This window comes from Cicer arietinum, chromosome 1, assembly GCF_000331145.2.
Source record: "Cicer arietinum cultivar CDC Frontier isolate Library 1 chromosome 1, Cicar.CDCFrontier_v2.0, whole genome shotgun sequence".
NCBI classification, from domain to species: domain Eukaryota; kingdom Viridiplantae; phylum Streptophyta; class Magnoliopsida; order Fabales; family Fabaceae; genus Cicer; species Cicer arietinum.
Window position 1 is genome coordinate 30751665 of NC_021160.2, and position 21070 is coordinate 30772734.

General features: G+C 34.2%; 1 protein-coding gene across 2 annotated transcripts in view; it reads right to left on the minus strand.

Moving 5' to 3' along the window:
- The window catches only part of LOC101497281 (nuclear pore complex protein NUP205), a 38856-nt gene extending 18119 nt beyond the window's left edge, over nucleotides 1-20737 (minus strand). For both annotated transcript variants that reach the window (XM_004515092.4, XM_004515091.4), the window contains exons 1-25: nucleotides 20433-20737; nucleotides 20239-20334; nucleotides 19592-19666; nucleotides 19249-19353; nucleotides 19041-19151; nucleotides 17855-18014; nucleotides 17631-17716; nucleotides 15466-15588; nucleotides 15142-15369; nucleotides 13515-13604; nucleotides 11530-11691; nucleotides 10923-11039; nucleotides 10616-10822; nucleotides 9243-9344; nucleotides 8968-9108; nucleotides 6619-6749; nucleotides 3919-4038; nucleotides 3257-3380; nucleotides 2777-2974; nucleotides 2375-2493; nucleotides 2102-2252; nucleotides 1893-2005; nucleotides 1733-1814; nucleotides 1515-1601; nucleotides 1326-1403 (exon numbers count right to left, since the gene is read on the minus strand). In XM_004515092.4, coding sequence (XP_004515149.1) covers nucleotides 1326-1403; nucleotides 1515-1601; nucleotides 1733-1814; nucleotides 1893-2005; nucleotides 2102-2252; nucleotides 2375-2493; nucleotides 2777-2974; nucleotides 3257-3380; nucleotides 3919-4038; nucleotides 6619-6749; nucleotides 8968-9108; nucleotides 9243-9344; nucleotides 10616-10822; nucleotides 10923-11039; nucleotides 11530-11691; nucleotides 13515-13604; nucleotides 15142-15369; nucleotides 15466-15588; nucleotides 17631-17716; nucleotides 17855-18014; nucleotides 19041-19151; nucleotides 19249-19353; nucleotides 19592-19666; nucleotides 20239-20334; nucleotides 20433-20573 — 3147 coding nt within the window. In that variant the 5' untranslated portion in view covers nucleotides 20574-20737. The remainder of the gene's footprint in view (nucleotides 1-1325; nucleotides 1404-1514; nucleotides 1602-1732; nucleotides 1815-1892; nucleotides 2006-2101; nucleotides 2253-2374; nucleotides 2494-2776; nucleotides 2975-3256; nucleotides 3381-3918; nucleotides 4039-6618; nucleotides 6750-8967; nucleotides 9109-9242; nucleotides 9345-10615; nucleotides 10823-10922; nucleotides 11040-11529; nucleotides 11692-13514; nucleotides 13605-15141; nucleotides 15370-15465; nucleotides 15589-17630; nucleotides 17717-17854; nucleotides 18015-19040; nucleotides 19152-19248; nucleotides 19354-19591; nucleotides 19667-20238; nucleotides 20335-20432) is intronic.
- Nucleotides 20738-21070: the final 333 nt, after the last annotated feature.

The following is a 21070-nucleotide window of genomic DNA, read 5'->3' on the forward strand; positions in this document are numbered from 1 at the left end:
AAACTCTACCTAAATAGCCAACCGTGGAGTAATAATATGTCTAGGGACAATAATACTTTTGAGATTTTGCCAAACCCCACAAGGGCATTAAGCATCATATGAATAAATAACCTTAGCATGCACAGGGATAGCCCTACAAGCCTTGCAAACACTAATGATCTACTTAGAGATTGATGAAAGTAGATTTGACGATTGAGTTAGGCATTGATTTATTCATTGAGTACGAAGAACGGCCTTCATATTATTGATCAAGAGCCGTAATTTGATGTCAAAAACCTACAAATCATCACCCAGCTTGTCAATGGAATCAAGCACTAACTAACTAGTATATTTGCGAGTAAACTTCAAAGGTTCTAAACTAGCAAGGTTGTATATGCAAGGTGCTCAATTATCGATCCAAAACCAACAAAGCAAGGAAAAACAAGAATAACGGGAGTCCAACGATTTTAACCATGGAAACAACTACAAGAGAGGAGCCTCCAGACACTACCACACACAGATGACAGGTGGAAAGAGGGGTAGTGCATGTGAGCATGATAGAACCCATGAATTCAAGAAAACAAACTATATATTATCGATTGTAAAAGGTTGAGCTTGAAGATCTACAATGGTAGAAAATACTAAAGAAAGATAATCCAGAATTCAAGAATTCCTAAACCAAAAAGAAATCCTTCCTAACTGTTCCTAACAACTTCTCTAAATGCCTTCATAACCCCCATCCCTCCTACTTATAACAGAATTTTCCTAAAAAACAGGGAATAACCACCTAATTCTTATTCTATATTGAACCCATCTATTTGGCTAAGGCCCAACATTCAGTATCCTATCAGAGCACCAAGAAGCTCCAATGAACTCAATATCCCAAGCCTAATTGATCGAGGATGGAAGTTGCAGTAGAAATGATATTGCTTGAAAACTCAAAAGAAAAGATACTCATGGGCAAAAACAATAGAAGAGTACATCAGAAAGATTAATCTGCAGTAGTGAACATAAACTAGAAGAGAGACATGGTTTTCACAAAATATCATTAATGGACCATGGTTCCATCGGGTTTATTCTGATTTGGGCTGCTTCTCATTAGGCTATAGTTACCATGTGATGGAGATTGAGTGTCTGAACTGCACACAGTAAGATATTATCTACACTGATACAGGGATTGAGAGTAATCCTAAATATCACAATATGTAGAATCAGCCCATAATTACTCTTCTCCTCATTTATAACATAATATGTTTCTTAAAATGTTGGCTACATCTTTCAAGCTTTGAAAGAGTACTTTGTAACTTTAAAGAGGGTATGAGTATCAAAGAAGCAGGTGAAAAAACCTGATGAAGGGAACTGATACGAAGCGGCTGGTTGCTATTACGTTTAGGAAGTGGAGTAATGCCAATTGTGTCAAGGTGCTGCATTATATAGAAAGGAAAAAGTTAGAGACATATCTCAAGGATAATTAACATCAGTAATAAACTAGGATAGTAGCATAAAGATGCTCAAATACGTAAAAACATGTTTACCTTGACAAAAAATTGGTACTTTTTATTTGACAACAGATCCATTGTAGGAACAGATGTAAGTGGATCTGTGCATAACTCATAAAGAAGCTGCATCAAACAACAAGTCAATATTCCTTTTAGTAATAGTTATAATAAGTACAAATGCAAGGAATAAATGCAAAACTCTAACTCTATTCACTATTTTAGATATGTTTTCCAACAGATCAACTACAGCTGACCTGAAAACCAAATTCATGAAGCAATGCATTTACATCTGGCTTCAAAAGCTTCTCCAGAATATCAAGAATAACCTTCATGCAACTGCAGATAACATTTTAATAGCACAGTTATATTTGATAGAATCATGATATTAAAATACCAACAGACAATAGACAATACCTGTAATAAAATTTAGGCTGTAAAACTGTTCGCTCAACAGGCGTATCTAGATCAAACTTAAGTAGTAAATGAGTGATATTTGGAGCTGGCCTGCTGATGTTGTCAATTAGAAGCTGAAAATACGTAGAAGGTAGATAGAAACAGCATTTTAAGATGAAATACAAGGAAAAAGGTCATGAAACAAATAAATGGCAGGGACGAAGACGAACTTGCATAATAAGAATGCCAGGATCATCATTATTATTTTCAACAATCTGAGACTCTTCTGACCGTGCCTCAAGGCAAGCTGCATAATCTTCTATCAAGCTGTTTGAGGCATTAAATTTAAGCAATAGTTGAACAAGCCCAACCATACGAGAGCTGCACCCACAAAATACAATATATATGTATATATATATCAATTGCAGAGTCAGAATGATATTCTGTTATCAACATTCATCAATTTGAAATTGAGAATAAGAAAATGGAAAGGTGTTGAATGCCTTAAAATACTCATGATTTTGATAGATGATTGCTGAACTTTTGGCTGAAAATCATATCTGACATACTCCAACAGAGCCACTATTTGATTATGATCATGCGAGAGTATATTATCCAATGGCTGCAACAGATCATTCAATAAAGGACAGTACCACAATTAAGTAAGTCAATGCTAATCAATACAATATAACTAGACAGTGACGCTGTTACTCACAGACCCCCTGCACCAAAACTATGCTAAAATATTTTAAAGGCAACAGATAGCTCACACACCCATCAATAAGAAGAAAAGCTTGTCAGAAACTCAATAAAACAAGAGGATGAAATAAGCAAGTTCAAATATAAAATATATAATTTTGAATAAAATATGTTGACTAGTTGTTCAGTAAACTAAAACAGTTTACCTGATACAATGGACGCCAATAATCAGAAAGAAGTAAATCCTTTTCAAGAACAAGTATTATAATTTCCAATGAAAGCTGCACTGCATTCTCTAAATACTGTCCATGTATTTGACTACTGCGTTCAGCAACGATGGAATTTACCCCTGGCTGAAGAATACTCATGATGTTCCGGAACGCAGTCTTTCCACTCATGAAATCCTGACACAGGTAAACATTAACATTCAGAACGATGATACAATTCACAAAATTTATTGATCGAGCAATACTAGGAAACATGATATTGAAAGCAGTAAAAGATATCTATAACATAATTGCATAAGTACAGATCCATTAATCTTACAATGCCATAAGATATATTAGAACATGCAGCTTAGAAATTAAAAATCAAGTATAGTATGTGCTATAAAAACATATTTATCTAACAAACAACACATGCTAACATCTATCATAATCCTGAACAAGAATATCACAAAAACATACCTTCAGCAACTCTAGAACAGGAAGCTGTGTCTGAAGTAAGGTAGATTCTTTCGTTGTCGAAAGTCGAGACTGGTCAACTACACCCTCATAGTCTTCATCCTTGATATCATACATGCTTAATATCCTGCACATATGTGAAATAACCTTCTCTATAAATAATCAACAGCTCATACATGAACTTGTTCATTTATATGAACCTGAATCTAATTAAAAAAAAGCACAGCAAGCACTTAACAATTGCAGGAAAAAATGGTGTATTATATCTGAAATTGGGAAATTACAGTAGAATGATACTACTAAAGTCACTGAGCTAGACTCCTATAAAGAACTATTGTTCTCCATCCATTGAATTCTCAAGATTAACTCTCTCTCTCAACTTCATGTCCCAATATAAAAGAAATGTGTCACATAAATGATCCATACCTCTCTCTCCCTCTCTCTATCTACCCATCACCACTCTATCTCCCCATTTGGGCTACATTCTCATTTGGTGTCCTAACACTCATAGTTTGAATTGCTGATGTCAGCTTCAATCAACCAATTTATTAAATAGAACAGCATGTTAACCCTCTCATTGCAAAAATCTAACAACTCACTACAACCATCATCAACAGAGGTGTTAAGTCACTTATTTCTAAAATCATAGAAATAGAACCACTCACATGTGAAAATGTTTAAGGCAAGCACCAACTAACTGCCATTTTTCGCACGGATCTGCATATGCTCTTTGAGGAAATGGCCCAAAAACATGATCATAGATGAACCTAAAGATGCCAATAAACCTGGAAAATAATAAACAATTATTTTAGATGTTAGGCTGCATGCAACAAAAAATAAAGGCTTAAATAGTTGTAGTCTGAGTTTTAGTTTAGTTCCTGTCAATTTTTTCATAGTATTGGTCTCAATATTTTAAAGTGAGTACATTTAATCCTAGACTTAACTAAGCCCTATTAAGTGATGATGTAGCTAACAGTAAGCCACATGATATCTCTATCATGTGGGATAACTTCATTCCACATGGATTAGGATAAGAAACAGTGCATTTAAAGTGTTTGGGATTATGCCAATTTCCATAATTCCCATTTCACTACAAGACAGCAAATTGCAGGACTAGGTTGTGCAGCTAAAATAGTTGTTGGTAAGACATCAACCACTGCACAAAATATTGGTATCCTTTCTTGCACAAACCAACTCTTTGAAGAGAACCTCCCATATAACAATTAGATCCCGCCTATTGTACCTTAGACAAATCTCCAGATGCAAAATTGTTAAATACGTTTCCATTCACATTTACATGTTGACATCATACCCTCATAATCATTGCAAATAGAATATACTTATGGCCCGTTTGGTGGTCAGGATAAGAGACAGGATAGGATAAAGGTATCATACATATCCTATCACAATCCAGTGTTTAATGAAACAACAGGATATGATATATTAATCCTGAGTCTCATTATATCATGTCTCTCTGCTTAAAATTCTTATCCTAAAAAGTTGGGATAGAAACCAACATAATAGAATAAAAAAATTAATTTACGGATTTAAAAAGTTGAAACCTTAATAAAATATATATTAAAAAATAAATTGATGCTAAATTAAAAATATCAATACCAATTTTTATTTTTGAAAATATGAATGCCTCTATCACAAGGGTAGTTTTGTAATTTATATAATCAAAAAATTTAAAATTTTATTGAAATACGAATATTTAAAAATAAAAAATTTATTAAAACATATAAAAATATTAATTTAAATATTTTTGATAAATTAAATATAATTTTCTTGCAAGAGTAGTTTTGTCATTTGCATATCATAATATTATTCTACAAGTTATCATGTATGCATCAAACACTTGATAGGATAAGTGTTTATCCAGCTATATATCTTACCCTGACTCTTCCAAGTAGCTTTAGAATTCATTGTATCAAAAAATTCATTGCATATTACCATTGTTGTCAAACTTGCATAATAACTCGGAAACAAGGGAAAACTGATGGACTAGCTTGTAAAGTTAATTTGTGCTGAACACAGACGAACTTGTGAGTCCAGCAGCAACGTGTTAAGTTTGAATTTTTTTTCATAATCTTGCCCAAAACAGCAGGCCCAATGCTTTTCAATTGTGTTTTTGCTCTTCAACTTTGTCAGTCTGCATACAGAACAGCAACAACTGTGAACCCCAAGGCTCCCACTGATGCGCAAACAGATTCCTCTAGCACCCCGAGGCGAATGGTCGCAACGTGAATGGCCTTTGTTCCATCTTGGTAACCACAAAGGACCTCCCTACCCTAGAACACCTTTGAAAACAGTCATTGAAGCTTGCTCATGCCTCGCGTTAACTGCCATTGATGCATGAGCAAGATCCCTACTGATATTCACACTTCACAAACTCTATGTACACCTTAAATAGCTTTTACTCTTTAGTGTTTCTATGCAATTAAATCTTTATGAGACACAGGTTAGGTGTTTGCTTCAATTTGAACTTTGCAAACGACATTTGTTTTTGCTGAGTGATTAACATAATGTTATTGGTGTGTAGGCGTGGGTCAAAAGTCTTTAAGCAACAAATTTGCAGCCTCTGCTCCTACTGGATGCAAAGGCACGAAGAGTAAAAATGCTCCTTGAAGTAAGTTTGTTATTGGGTAGAAACATGAGGCAAACAAGGGCAAAGTCAAGTGCCAGACGTAGAGCTCGTGTTGGCTTAGTCATCATAGAGGAACCCCCATTGTCACCCATAGAGAAGAGCGTTTAATTGAATTTGGAGAAGGAGTTGATCATTGATATCCCATAAGGTCTTGAAGTTGGGGTTGAGCAGTCCAAGAGGAAGAAGGACAGTTGTAGAGAATTTGCAAGATAAAATCATACAAGGAAGTGGGCTCGGGTTTAAGGTGTTTTGGTGTTTGCTTTCTCTGAATTCTGTTTAAATTTTGATTCTAAGATATGACCAGGGAGGTTTTCATGGTTTTGATGTGTTGCTTACTTGAACTTTTTAATGTCAATGCGCATGTGTTTCCTCTATTTTTCTGTCTTCATCTCCTCCAATGGCATGGAGTAAAAAATGGCATGCTTCACGTGAAACTCACACAACATGCCATTTATACTAAATGACTATATTCGGACACCGTCCAGGTTATATCAAATAGCAGACATGGTGTGGTTCATTGTTAGTCATGTTGGCACTAAACAAAGCGAAATTAACATGGAGCACTAAAAGCTTCCTTTTTGAAACAATGAGGGACAAAAATAATGAAAAAGAATCGATAGGGATTAAAACCAAAAACTCACCTAACCATGGAGACTAAACATATTTAAGCCAAAAATATATAAATAACAATTTGATAAAGACAGGAAAAATACAGAACCTTCGCCCTCTATCAGTCAAATCTCTTTCTTCCGCAATAAGAGCATTTATCAAATTAAGGAAAGATATAGTTGAAGGGTATTGTTCTCTTCTTGCCTCAATTTCATTTAATTCAAATTGCATATCATAAACCTGTCAGAATTATAAGTTCACTTAGTAATGAAAGAAAGGGAATATACATGATTGTGAAGACAAAGAAAGCAGAGCAGAAAGCAAAAAAAGTTGGACAAAGCATGTGAATAAAATGATAGAGTTTACAAGAAAGATAAATCAAAAATCCAAAAGTTATTACTTGTGTTTGTCATTAAAGATTGAAGAACAAATTATATTCAATATCGTGTACCTTTAGCTTGTAGTAATATTTTACTACAATACAACAACAACCAAACCTTATTCCACTAAATATGGTCAGCTACATGGATCAAACGACACCATAATATTTTGTCATATAGCATATCTCTATCCAACACATCTAGGTCTTATTAGTTTCTCTTATAGATCTTCCTCTACTTTTAGTGATTTGACTACTCTCCTTACTACAGAACCTAGAGGTCTCCCCAAAAAACTTAAGTCAAGTTTGCACCATCTTTACTACAATAGGTGCTACCCCAACTCTCTCTCTAATGTTATTCCAAATTCAATATTATCCAGTATTTCCACACATCCAATACAACATTCTCTTTTTGTTATGCTTATTTTATCCTTGTGTTGTTTTTTTACCGCCTAACACTCCGCCTCGTACAACATCGTCGGTGTTACAGCTGTGCGGAAAAAAAAAATCCGCTTCAATTTCAGCGGTAATTTTATCACATTAAAAACCTATAGCCTTCATCCATTTCAACGGCCCTGCATGAATTATATGGTTTACATCGCCTATTATTTATTCTTTGTTTAGTAGTAGAACTGTACTAATCAAATCAAAATATATATAAAAAAATAAAGAGTAAAAAGTAGGATGAACGTAGTCCTTCTTTCTAGCTTTTCAATGTGCACAAACCTCCTGTCTCACTTGCCCATTATAGTAAACAGATAGAAAACTATAGTCTCTATCTATTCAACACTTGATTAATAAAATTCAAAACATTGATCGGTTACCAATATTAATATTCGACCTCTATTTGTAAAATTAAGTTATAAGCTAATTGATAGCTGAAAAGCTAACTTTTAGTTGAAAAGCTAGCTTATAACTGATAGCAGATAATTGATGACTTATAGCTAAAAAGCTAGTCAATTAAAATTTAAGTGTTTGGTAAATTTAGCTTTTATAAATATAAAATGACATAAAAATACATTTATAATTAATTTTTTACATTTAATAAATAAACAATTCGTGCTTTTTAAAAAAGAAAGTTTATAAAATAAAAATGCAAGAAAGAAAACTCATATAATGAAGAACAAGAACAAAATAAATTATTTAAGAAATTGCAGCAAGAAAAAAAAAAGTAAACGAAGAACGAATGATAAGGAATAGAACCTAATTTTCATTAAAAAAATAATATTGCTTTAATCATCACCATTTGTACTATCTAGGTATTGTCAATTGTATGGATGGTAAAAGAGAAGATGAAAACAGCTGGAAAAAATAAAAGAAGGTGACGAGAACATGGGTGAGTGGTGGCAGTTATTTGTTTTAAAAAAGGATAAAATGAAAATAACATTAAAATAATAAGGTTATAAATGGAGAAAAGTGTCAAAAGCTATAAGCTCAAACGCTAGTTAAAACAGCATCTCAAAAAAAGCTACAAGACCGTGTAAGAAGCTTGTTAACCAAACACATCTAATTTGATCAAACAAGCTTATAAGCTAATTCAATAAGCTATAAGCTAGCTTATTAGTGTCCAGAAACACACTTGGTATTATGGTAAGATGAAATTATGAAACATTAACTACTAATGTAAAAACGTTTCTTAGGTTTTCAAAATTAAAGATAAAACAAGTACTATGTTGTGCAAAAGCATGAAAAAGATAACAATGGAAGAAATATAGCAAAAAGCTTATTATAAACATAAATACACATACATTTTATATATATTAGCATATCCAAACAAACTCTAACTCATCTATTTTTTTGAACCAACAACCTAAACTTTAAGGAGTTTATTCTTGACACGGAAGGGCACAAGGAGTTCAATCCCATCATAAAACTATGATTCAACAAAATTTATGCTCTGTATGTACTTAGTCCAAATTCTTTCATATGAGGGGTTGATATAGAGAACAAAAAGGATAAATCATTCTTGTAGAGTTAGCTCTTGATAGTTTTGATTCAAATAACTCATAAGGATGTCTTTTTCAAAAAAATCTAAGGATGTGAAAAAACATGACTTATTTATAAGACAGATATACCAACCTGAGCACCGATGGATGGACTGCTCTGGACATCAGGCCCAACAACTACTGGCAGATCATATTGCTCAAGATAGGTCCAAATGCTATCCTTCAACACTGGAGAGACATGAATAAATGTGGCTATTGCATTCCTTAGGGCACCCTACATAATACCACATATCTTGTTTAAAAAAGAACATTGCAAACATTTTAATTGGAATTCCAGCTCTCAACAAAATCAAGAATCGCATTATACATCTAACTCCCAACATGAACATTGTGATACAGCCACCATACCTTAAGATAAGGGGGTACATTTTCATAACTGAGGAGTTTAAACAGAGGCTCAATATCAGGAAACCAGTTTTTCCTTTCTATAGGGTTACCATTTTCCACAACCTGTATAAAAAAGCAACACACATTAAAAAGTGTTATTCCTTTCAATCAAATCAAGAAAAAGTCAAGTCTCATACAACAATGAAACATTAGACTCTGACATAAAATAAGTGAAACTAAGAATTTCTAGCCAGTAACATACTGCAATAAGCAAACATATTTATTTTAACAGAAAATTTCGCATAATTTAACACATCTTAATCAAACTAAAAACAATCAAGGTTTTTTTTTACTGGAAAACAATCAAGGTTAAAAACCCAATAATGACGAGTTTATTTAGAATGAGATGTAGAAGAGAACTATTACAGTTTAGGCCAGAAAAGTCTGGATAAAATATTTAGTTACGCAAAGAAGACCTTGCCTCAGGGAAATTAGAATCGGCTAAAAATTTGGGGCGACCCCATGTGGAATTCATGACAACTTAACTGGGTAAACCGATAAAAGAGCAATGTAACCTAGCATTTAATCTCCAAGAATTACCCTTGCATTATCATGATTTAATGAAGTAATTGAGTTAACATAACCCAAAGTAATTAAAGGAACACTGAAGATTATCAATTCAGAGAGCTTAACAACCATAAATGTAATGGTATCCCAAGACCATTTTGAAGGATTGCCGAAATTGCTCCAAGATCAACACTCAGAATGAATATCAAGACATTGCTACCAAGAGTAATTAATCTACCAACAAAAATGCCATACTTTACATTAAGTTAGATTATTGAAAATCCTGCCTATCTCATCATATTGTACTATTTTAACCATGATAATTGATACATCAATTAGTCATTTTGTTGCAACCTTTTGGCTTAATTTTCTTTTTATTTTGCTATAATCCTGGTTGTAAAAACAAAGAGCCACTCCAGAGTGGCAGAGACAGCACCAGACTAAAAAAATAAAAAATAAAATAAACGAATCCGGTTGAAATTGCATTTTAGTCCTCCAAAATGTACCTCATTCACAATATAGTACCCAATTCAAACAATGTATTTCATACCAGGAATTAACCAAACTTGTTTCATGTGGTTCCCAAACAGATACGGCAAACAGGATAACATGAAACAAGATTGAATAATTTAAGGATTGAATCATGATACAACTTAAATCAAGAACTAAATTGTAAGTGAGGTAGACCAAAATGCTTTATTTAACACCTTTACACAGTACTTGATGAATCACAATTTATTTTAGTTTAGAAATGAACAGGTTAAACATAGGTGTGATATGCAAGCAATCCAATATAAGCTGATGAAAGACAACATGTCAAGTTAAACCTTCTTCAAAACATTTAAATATGCCACAAGTGCTTTTGCATCCCCCTCTTGAATTTCAGGCAACATTGCTCCAGCAGTTTGAAGGGACTGTTTGAATTTCTCATCGTAAATTGTTAAGCATTCAAACAAAGTGCTCCAGCCAATCGAGCGGAATGCTTTACCTTGCAGCAACTCATGAACCTTTGAAGCACCTTCTTGACTAGAAGCCTGAAAAGGAAATGTCCCAAAAACCCAAGATATAAAATGATTGCAGCGCAATATTTAGATATCAAACATTCAAATTTAAGATGAGTGGAAACTTCCTTACCAAGGTGCTCAACATATTCAAGAAAGCCACAAGCGTTTGGAAATTTGTATGGTCCTCTCCAGCAAAATTTACAAATGTCCACAGCACATCATTTCCCAACAAAAGCTCTGGTTCTTTCTGGTAACTTAAGACAAAATTAAAGGTCATGATTGCAAGCTAAAGTATTGAAAGCCAAGCAAATTATTTCAATGCAATTTAAATTATTCAAGATTGCTAAAATTCAGTGTATGATTTTATTAGTCTTTGATTGTACCGCTTCCTCGGTTAATTGTTATAGTCAATAAAACTTCTTAAATTTTGAATGTAATTATTGTAGCATCATTATAAATAGAAGGTGCGTGATCTTGTTTTAGGCACAGAAATCATATTATTACAAAAATATAAGGCACATGAAGCTGATCAACCATATAGCTTTTAACATTTTTTTCCCAAAACAGCAAACACATAAAGTAGAGTTAATATTTGACATAAGGATCGTTTAAAAGCAGCAAAAACATCATTACTGGAAGCAACCATTTGAATGTTAAGATCTATTTAAAACCATTATCAATTGCTTATACAAGACTAAAAATATTGCACGTATTCTGTTTCCATTTTGATAACTGACCAGATAAATTTCGCTCACAAAGTCCAAGATTGAATTAAATGGTAAAGAGCTTGTTTCAGTGCCTTGTTGAGAAATTGAGCTACTGTTCTGTGCAAAATCATGTGATCCAACAACTCGGTATGGACTAAGCACACTCATAACCTTCTCCTTGGACTCTTTTATCTGCAAAAAGTACATGCATAAACAGAGGATGAGTACATAACATTTTGAAGTCTTATTGTTAGGAACTCAAAAGTTAGATTCCAAAATAATTAGAGGCAGAACAATTTTATTTAGAAAAGAATAAGAAATAATAGGAGAGAATCTCTCCAAGAACAAAATACACAAGAGCGAATACGATCCTCAAGGGCAAATGCACCCTTCAACCGGAATACCAGTTAAGAAAATTCAAATTTTCATTTTGCAAAAGCTACTTTCAAAAGGGATTGAACCTTTATTTATAGGTTCCATGTACACTTGGGAAAAGAGCGGCAAAGCTCTATAGTCAATAGCGGCCGTCGAAGCCACAATCAGGGCAGTGCGTCGCAGCACGGCAACTCTGCGCTACGCAAAACGGTGCTGCCGTGCAGTTTATTTAGGGTTGTGGCGTTCTCCGCGGTGCAATTGCAAAGAAGATGAGGAAGAAACATGAAGGAGGCCGCAACAGGTATTTTAGAGCACAAAGTCCAAAATACCCTGAATTTTTGTCTTTTTAACTCTAGGTGATTTTTTACTGGAAATTTTACGAACTTTCTTCTCCAAACATTACAAACAAGTGCAGTGCTCTGTTTTTGGAAACCTACGAAATTTCTTCTTATCAACCCTTCCCCCCTGTTCCTTTCTTTGCCGCGACTGATTCTTCTCAAGAAAGTTTCCTTTTCCTCTGCGTCATCATTCCCCTCTTCTCTGCAACCATTTTTCTCCTCCCTGTTCTTTCCATCTCATCGACCATTATTCTGCTCTGTTTTTCAGTTTCTGTGCTAACAGCACTATGGCATCATCTTGGTTCCTTTCTTCTTCTCCCCTGCATTTTTGTTTCTGCTTTGGTGATTAATTATAAATATGTGTTTAGTTTTGTGCATTAATCTACTTGTTTAGCCATCATATGTGTATGGTTGAACGTGCTAGTAATGTTTTCTAGACTTCGACATAGCGTTCATACCACTATCGTGTTCTGCTACGCTACGCTATTTGACTACATAGGGGCAAAGGATCCCTAACTACCTACTAACAACTTTGCAGTCTAACTAACAACTAATTATCCCTATAACAATCTCAACCAATTCACTACTTCTACTAACTAACTCTCCTATCTAAGTCCTAACAATAGTTTTACTGCCAAAATGTTTTTGCAAAACATACTTGTAATTTCACTTTTTTTAAATAGATCAAACATAATTAAAAAAACTGAATTTTACAATACCAATAGAAACGAATGTTTTACGATGATTTGCATGGAAGACATCATGTGCCGTAAGAGAAAAAAACAATGCCTTTCATTCTAAAAATTAGAACCAGAGTAAAACAAAATAAAGAGCCAAAAGTTGCATTTCATGTCCAGCAATCATATAATTTCAAAGCAAAGTTATGAAAAATAGCCCTTACCAGCTTACCCTAAAATCCTAACTGTAAACAAAATAATATAAAAGTATAAAATTGCAACCATTGCTTTCTAAACCTAAAAAGAATTGAAAAAGTGACCTATTGGCCATTCCATTATCGAGCAAAACAAAAACACAACTGAATGTATTGTCAGCCAACATATACGGATCACAGAGAACCAAGCAACAAAAATATGGAATTTAGAAATAGGACAAAAACCTCCCATCATAAGATCTCATACAATAACTTGAAGATTCGACAGCTACATAATAGAAGAGATATGAGGCTAAGTGCAGTAATAAATAATAAGTAATAGTTTGGCACCTAAACCAAATACTAGAAAGAGGCGAGCATTTAAGCCAAATCAACTTCTATATGTAGGTGATAAAAAAAAATTAACTGACCTTGTCTCTAGCTAGAGGGTTAGACAAGAAGCACGTCATCAGCTTGTGCAAATAAGCATTGTACATATAGACCATATCTTCATCTTCAGTCTGTAAGGCAACAAGCAGCAATGAAGTATAATCATGAAAAGCTACACTACATAATAACTGAAATATTACAATAGATCTACTAGAACTGATATTGCATATGCAAATCTAGATGACATAAATAAAAAAACTATTTCTAAAATCTCACTTAAGAATATCAATTGTTTATCGAGTAGAAGTGAAAGCAATGAAAACTTTTTAAAAAATAATCTCATCTAAGACAACTTTGCGAAGTGTAATTGGAATGTACATTCTCAAAGACCCAAACATGAGATCTAATTTTGATAAATAACTGATTAGTAGGATAATTTAAGTAACCCTCATAACTACAACTAAAAATTCCACAAGAGGTTTGACTCGGTAACCCTTGTAAGAGGTTTTCTTTATATAGGCCATTAAGCTAAACTATAGGTGTAATCCTAACTAAATTAACTGTAGGAAAGTTGCCTTATATGTAATTTTCCTCTAGCCGTCTTAATTGCAAAAACTTTGGATTGCTTTCAACGCTGCCTCCACCACCTCAATTATTTTGGTTACAAGCAGGGTGTTTAGTCTCACATCATCAAGAGATATGACCTAAATAGTGCTTACAAGAATGGGGCAATTCTCACCTTCACAAGTTGTTTGGCGGGGTTGACTTAGGCTCTAAGCCCAAATTCTAAGATGGTATGAGAGCCTACCCAAAATTCATTGTCCGGCCACCTGCATCGTCCATACTCCATGTGCATAGCTCTGTACATGTGAGAGTGTGTGGGAATGTTGCCTTACCTGTGGTCTACCCCTATCCCCTTTAATGCAGCAAATTTGGTTTGCCTTAATTGCAGCCTCCAACACATTCTTGTGTTTGGAGTGAGGGGATATGTTTAGTCCTACATCTTCTAATATGGTCTAATTATTGTCTATAATGCTCGGTTGATCCTTATGTGGTGTTATGCCCTAATCTCAAAATTTTATTTTGTATCAAAGTCTATCATTTCCCATTTTTGGACCACCCGCACCATCCATGATAAAGTTGCATTAATTGCAAATTTGCAATCTGCCCCTAACACCTTTGGGCTGCCTCCATTGCATCGTTCAGCACCTTCATTGTAAAAAAGCCTTTAATCGAAAAAATCGCTAACTTGAGTAAACGAGACAAATAGACTAACAATTTCTTCCTAAATTATACATAACCCATCTAATACACCCTTAATCGGAAAAAAGCCTTTTGTGTCCTATATTCTATTTATCAATAAAATTGCAAGTCTTCCAGAAGGTAAAGCACATTGACTTACGCACAGGTTTCTTACTGAATATACATATACGCAAGGGGGATATACACAGCTGCATTTACTGTTTTATTTTCCCTTTTAAATTAGGCACATATCCTCCAAAGGCATTGTAATTTTCGTTTCAAATGAACCAGTAAAATACCCATGTTGTGTGAATCATATGTCATCATATTAAGGTAGATATTATAGTATAAAAAATATATTTAATACTATAATTTCTTCTGTTGTCAAAAATAAAAACAAAGAAGAATGTAACTTGATAAATGAACCTGGTAGGCAGCAGTTCGAAGAACTTTCTCCAGTAAAAACTGAAAGACATTATTTGAGAAAATGACTTCCAAACATTGACTAAGGTAACTCATTTCATTTGATGAAGTACTTGAACCAGTGTCCCTTGCTGCAACACCATCATTTATTAACATCAAATGTACCGCCCAAGCAAGTCTTATGCCACCAGTGAATCCCTCAACAATTGGATCATTTCCAGTAGCCATTACCTGAAGCATGAAAGGAAGTCAACAACATTCAAAATTGATACCATATATTTGATAAACTAACAGCATACAGAAAACAGTAACTATCTTTCATCTTACAAGTTCATGAAATTCAAGTCTGAAGGATGTATTGGAAGAGAGGACAGATGCTTTATCAGGCACTGTACTCAAACCATCTGAAACAAATGCGATCACAAGGGCAAACAGAAGGCTAAAGCTAATCTGCAAAAGTATGTGAGCGTGAAAACTGTGAGCAAGCAACACAAATTTTAAGAACAGAAGACACTACTCGAAAAATCAAGTTCAGATTGAATGGATTCCAAGATTGGAGATGACAACAGTCACATAATGGTTTACATTTAAGACTTAACTGCAAAAATATGCCTCTACTTGCACCTTGTTAGAATATAAAATAATATCTTGATATTATCTTAGAATATATTGGTTTATTTTTTCGAATTAGTTTTCAATCGTATCATATCTTATAAATAATAGAATATTTGTAATTATCTTATTGCTCTTAAGCCTATATAAAGAGTCCCGGTTGTGTAGTTTAAACACACGGGGTTTCACCATATACCTTTCTATTTTTTTCTCATTCGATCCAATGTGACCTGTATTGTCACTATTACGCTGTCAAGTTCCTAAAAGTTTGGGAATGTAATAATAGTTGTATTCTTTTCCGACGTGTCTTTACCATTTCTGACAAAACCACCACCAGCACGTGCAGTATCTCCCATCTACAAAAATCATTGTCTTCCTCCAGGTTCTAAACAACCCACACAGTCGCAATTTTCTGGCGCCAGAGTCAGAATCGTGTCCTGAGCCCCAGGTATATAGCTTGCAGTTTAAACAGCCCTGGTTACTTGGTTTTGGATGCATTTGCTGTCTCCATTGACCAATCATGGCTTGTTTGTGTTATAGTCAAGCAGCTTCTTCTTTGGTGGTTGTCTTGAAATTCTTTTCTTACTAATAGATCATACTAGTGGATTCTAATACCACCGAAGATCATTCTAGTGGTGACTTTCCCACAGATTAATCATATTAGTGATGACGACATGACGTCTTTTCCCTATTACTTTTATTGTTTATGACTTACACCAACCTATCTATTTGTCCCGGATGCACCAGCTCCGTCTCAATCTCAGTTTGTTAGGACCTAGATTAGTATAATTGATTATTAAAAGTTAGTTGGTTGGTTATGAGGAAGTTAGGACTATTGTATATAAATATGGAACTATGTAGTTGGGATATCTTTAAATATTGTAATCAATTGTTGAATAGAATTAGACTCTATTGTGAAGGGGAAATCCTAGGAGGAGAGTATTCTCTCCTATTATTTCTTATTTTTTCTAAATAATTGTGTTCTTCCTCTAATTTTTTGGAATCCAATTCTTGCGCTCCTCACACAGATGCACTGGCCTCAACATTCGACTCAGATGCACTGGCCCCATCTTCTTCCCAAATGCACTGGTATCGAATAGGTCTCAGCACACTTTCAATAGTTTTGGTAGTCCCTTTGCCCAACCATCGTCAAGGTTAAGTCGTTGGTGCAAGTCACAGATGACATGTCCCACTTAAGTTGATTGTTTCAAGTGAAGGACATCATCTAGTCCAATACTGTTGCAGTTTCATTTGGATGCAGTTTGTGAAAGGTTGTGGTGATTCTGATACTAGTTTGTTTGGTTTGATCTTCTCTTTAATAAGATATATTTGTAACAAGCTTAAAGCTATGCAAGCTTAAGTTTGAAGGGGAGTGTTAGAATATAAAATAATATCTTGATATTATCTTAGAATATCTTCATATGGTCTTAGAATATCTTAAATTATCTTTTAGAATTAGTTTTCAATTGTATCATATCATATCTTATAACTAAGGATTATTGTAATTACCTTATTGCTATTAAGCCTACATAAAAGTTTCCGTTGTGAAGTTTAAACATACGGTTTCATCGTATACCTTTCTATTTTCCTCTCATTCAACACCTTTCGCCTAAGCTAAAGCTTTTTTGTAATGACATGTTAACACTAGAGACCAATGCTATTAAATCCATCATGTCAAAGAGTTCACTTCACCGTAGGGCACAAACCAAAAAAGAGGAAGATGAATAAAATTCATTACTAGTGTAATGTCTTGCACACAAAACGTGTTTGATTGTTTTAATGCTTATGAAGTTACGGTTTAAAAACCATAACTATAATGCTTCACTGCAAACAAAACAAAAACTACAAAATCCAGAAAAGCAAAGAGTAAGCAAAAGAACCTGATGTTTTATGGCGGTATTGCTCTGACTGACTTCAGAAACACTATCTTTCAAAACAGAGAATAAGTCTTTCACTTCCTTAGGACCTGAAAACAATATAACTCACTTTTGAGATCAACCAAAATATTCAGAAAGCATAATCAGTCATAGAATACAAAAGAAAAGAAATACATCAGTAGCCAAATTAACTTTCAGAAAACATCATAAAAGGCTACTGTGCGTACTTGTTCGAACAATCAGAACAGAAAGGACAAGGCAGTGTCCCAAAATAAGTCTTTCTCTAGAGACAACTGCCTGCCTCTCCACAAGAGAACCTCTTGAATCAATAACATAGCGCTCACACTGAGGACCACCCACACCAGAAGGCTCTTCTCTATTGAGTTCCTACATCCAAAAAGAAACTCGTCAGAAAAATAGAAGTTAGTGTCAAGGTGCAATATAGATAAGTCCTTCCACCAAAATAATAAACCATCTAAAGGAAGGAAGAGGAAATCCCACCCAGATGCAACGCCTACACTTACAACATGTCAACATCATAGTTCATACAGAACGGCTCTAAGATTATAGTTAATTAATCATTTTATTCAGAGATATGTTCATACTGTATATTGTATAAGGGCAAAGCAGCCAAAGAATGTGCGTCAGCCAGGTGCATTATTTGTATAAGTAGCCTAATGCAATAAAGAAAGAACCAATATACTGATAGTACAGGCAGGATAGTTGAGATTGACTCAATTTGTTATAAAAAACAAACGACGTCTTTGCATTACTTGCACACCAATATTGAGCCTGATAGAAAACTTAGATACAGTACAAGTATGACAGTAGAGAATTGAATGGAAAATGGATTATTTTATATATGAAGTCTGATAACAATAACCAATACATAAGATTATGAAATAACCAGAGCACGAATGCTCCTTCCAGAGAGTATACTCTCATAAACAATACAATAGAATTCTCAATATCCTCTCTCTCCTTACACTCAGGCTAACAATAACTGCCTAACTGCCCCACTACATCATGGGGACATATAGCCCACGGTAACTGCTTCCCACTCTCTCCCCCGGGCCCATTTTCTTTCTCCTTGAATATACTCTCCATATAGCAGGCCTTTTAGGGTCGTGGCCCACATTCACAATCTGCCCAACATCATTAGGAATAGGTGCTCTATCAGAGCCTGTCAAATATAAATTGCAGTTAAGAAGACCCAGAATTCCAAAAATAAAGCTCTACCAAACAGCTTGACCAATGTAAGCCACAATACAGGACAAATTATGTTACAAACACTATCACTAAGACAAGATGTATGTTACTTGATAATTCCATTTTTAAGACTTTATCCTAAATTGGAATTTAATCGGGAAGGTAAAAAGCAATATAAAAACTTATCTATATCACAATGCAGACCTTGATTAGAGAAATCAACCGCTGTCTAAGTCCAGAATTGATAATATCTTCTAGATATTTTTGAATCTCAACCAATATATCATCTTCAAGTCCCTGATCAAGCACCACAGCCTGTATTTCCAACAACATAAAGCTATTAAGCAAAACCTAGAGAGCCAAATTAATGGCTAAATGAACTTGAATAACATCTGCGATAGCAAAAATATACCCTCAACAGAAGATGAAGGGATGTTATGATATATCTTCTTTCTGTATACCAGAGTCCTGCTGCAAGCCGTAGAATTTCCAGTGGTTCCCTACCCATTAAACCCCACTACAAAAAAAGCAACAATACATAACTCATAAAATAAATATTCTTTACAAATTACATGTTAAAATTAAAAATAGAAACTTAGTATGAAAATGAAATATCATATAATCAAGTATCAACATAAAATGTAGAACCCTAGAAGTTAATGTTTACAACCACACCATGAGGGCTTAATTGCAAGTACTAGCAAACATGTGTGCGCACATGTGTGTTTGTGTATATATATACAGCAGAAATCTACCTCTTGATTAGCCGATACAAGCAAGCGAACGCAATCTACCTCATTGAGATGGAGATCATCGCTCAATTTGAGTGCCTGTACTTCATAAAAGCAGATATTATTAGAAGGAAGCTGGAATGAAACTGAAACAGCGCATCACAGTCCACGCCACAATGAAAATCCATATGTCTAATATAAACAATAAACAATATCCTTAGTTGTAAGAATAATATGCATAAAATTGCAAGTCTTTGTCAATGAATCCTAAAGACAATATGACGTGTTTAGATAAACAGTTTACTTTGGCACTTATATATAGGTACTTATGTATAAGTTATTTGGTAACAAAAAATAAAATAAAGTCACAACTATTTTCATATAAACTATCTTCATAAGCTACCCTAGAGAGTTCATAAAAATAATTCAACTTATGGACATGTGATAAGTTGTCCCAAACAGTTACACAAGTTCTTATGTCCATAGATGAGCTGAACTTAAGTGAAAATATGTCTCTCATGCAATAAACCAAAGCATATAATAAGCCAATGCAAAATTTCTTTAAATGAGTCACAACAGAAGTAACCAAACACTGAATCAGATCAGGCTTATACTAGTATACAAAAATTATCCCGTTAAATGGAAAAGAAAAGTGCGACTGAAAAACTCACAATTTGAACATCCTGGTCATCAAGTGTAATAAGGGTTGAATCTTGAAGTCTAATTGATTTTGACTGAACTTGACTTCGATCAGAGGGCTTTGGGGGCTGAATGAACAACAATAAATAAACGTGGTTGTGAATTGAGATTCGACTAGATTAGATTAGAGGAAACTGTAAAGAAAAAGTGAAAGTGAATGGAATACCGGATACGATAGAAGGGATTGGAAGGAGTGAAGAGAAGCGCGAATGGCGTGTAAGAGTTGGACCCGTTGAGACGGTGTTGGGGGAGAGGAACCGAGAAGCGCTGATTCCAAGGTGGCTAGAAGCTGCTTCGGAGAGACCATTTGTGCCGCCGGTGTGATGATGAAATGAAACCCTACGAGTCACAACACAACTGAGAGAGAGAACACAGGTACTAGGGCGGGAAGGAGGAAGTGAGTAAATTTTGAGTCCACAAAAACAAATTTGCAGCTCAAAGTAGTAGCGCCCTGCTGGTGACGTCTTAAACCCTATCAAACATAAAGTACAAAACCCCTCCACTTGGTTTTCTTTTAATTCATTAAATTAATCAATAATTCATTATAAATTTGTGGTCAAGAATTAATTCATTTTAATTAATTAGTCAGATGATAAGAAATAAAAAAGGGCTTGTTTGATATTGAATAGGAAAACTATTTGCCAAAACATTGCAGCACATAAAATATTGTGAAATTTATTCTAATAACTTTTATTATTTTATAATATATATATATATATATATAAACATCTAGGTAAATATTCTTTTTTTAATAATACCTCGTCGATTAAGAACTAGAATTAAAAACATCCTCGCAAACAACAC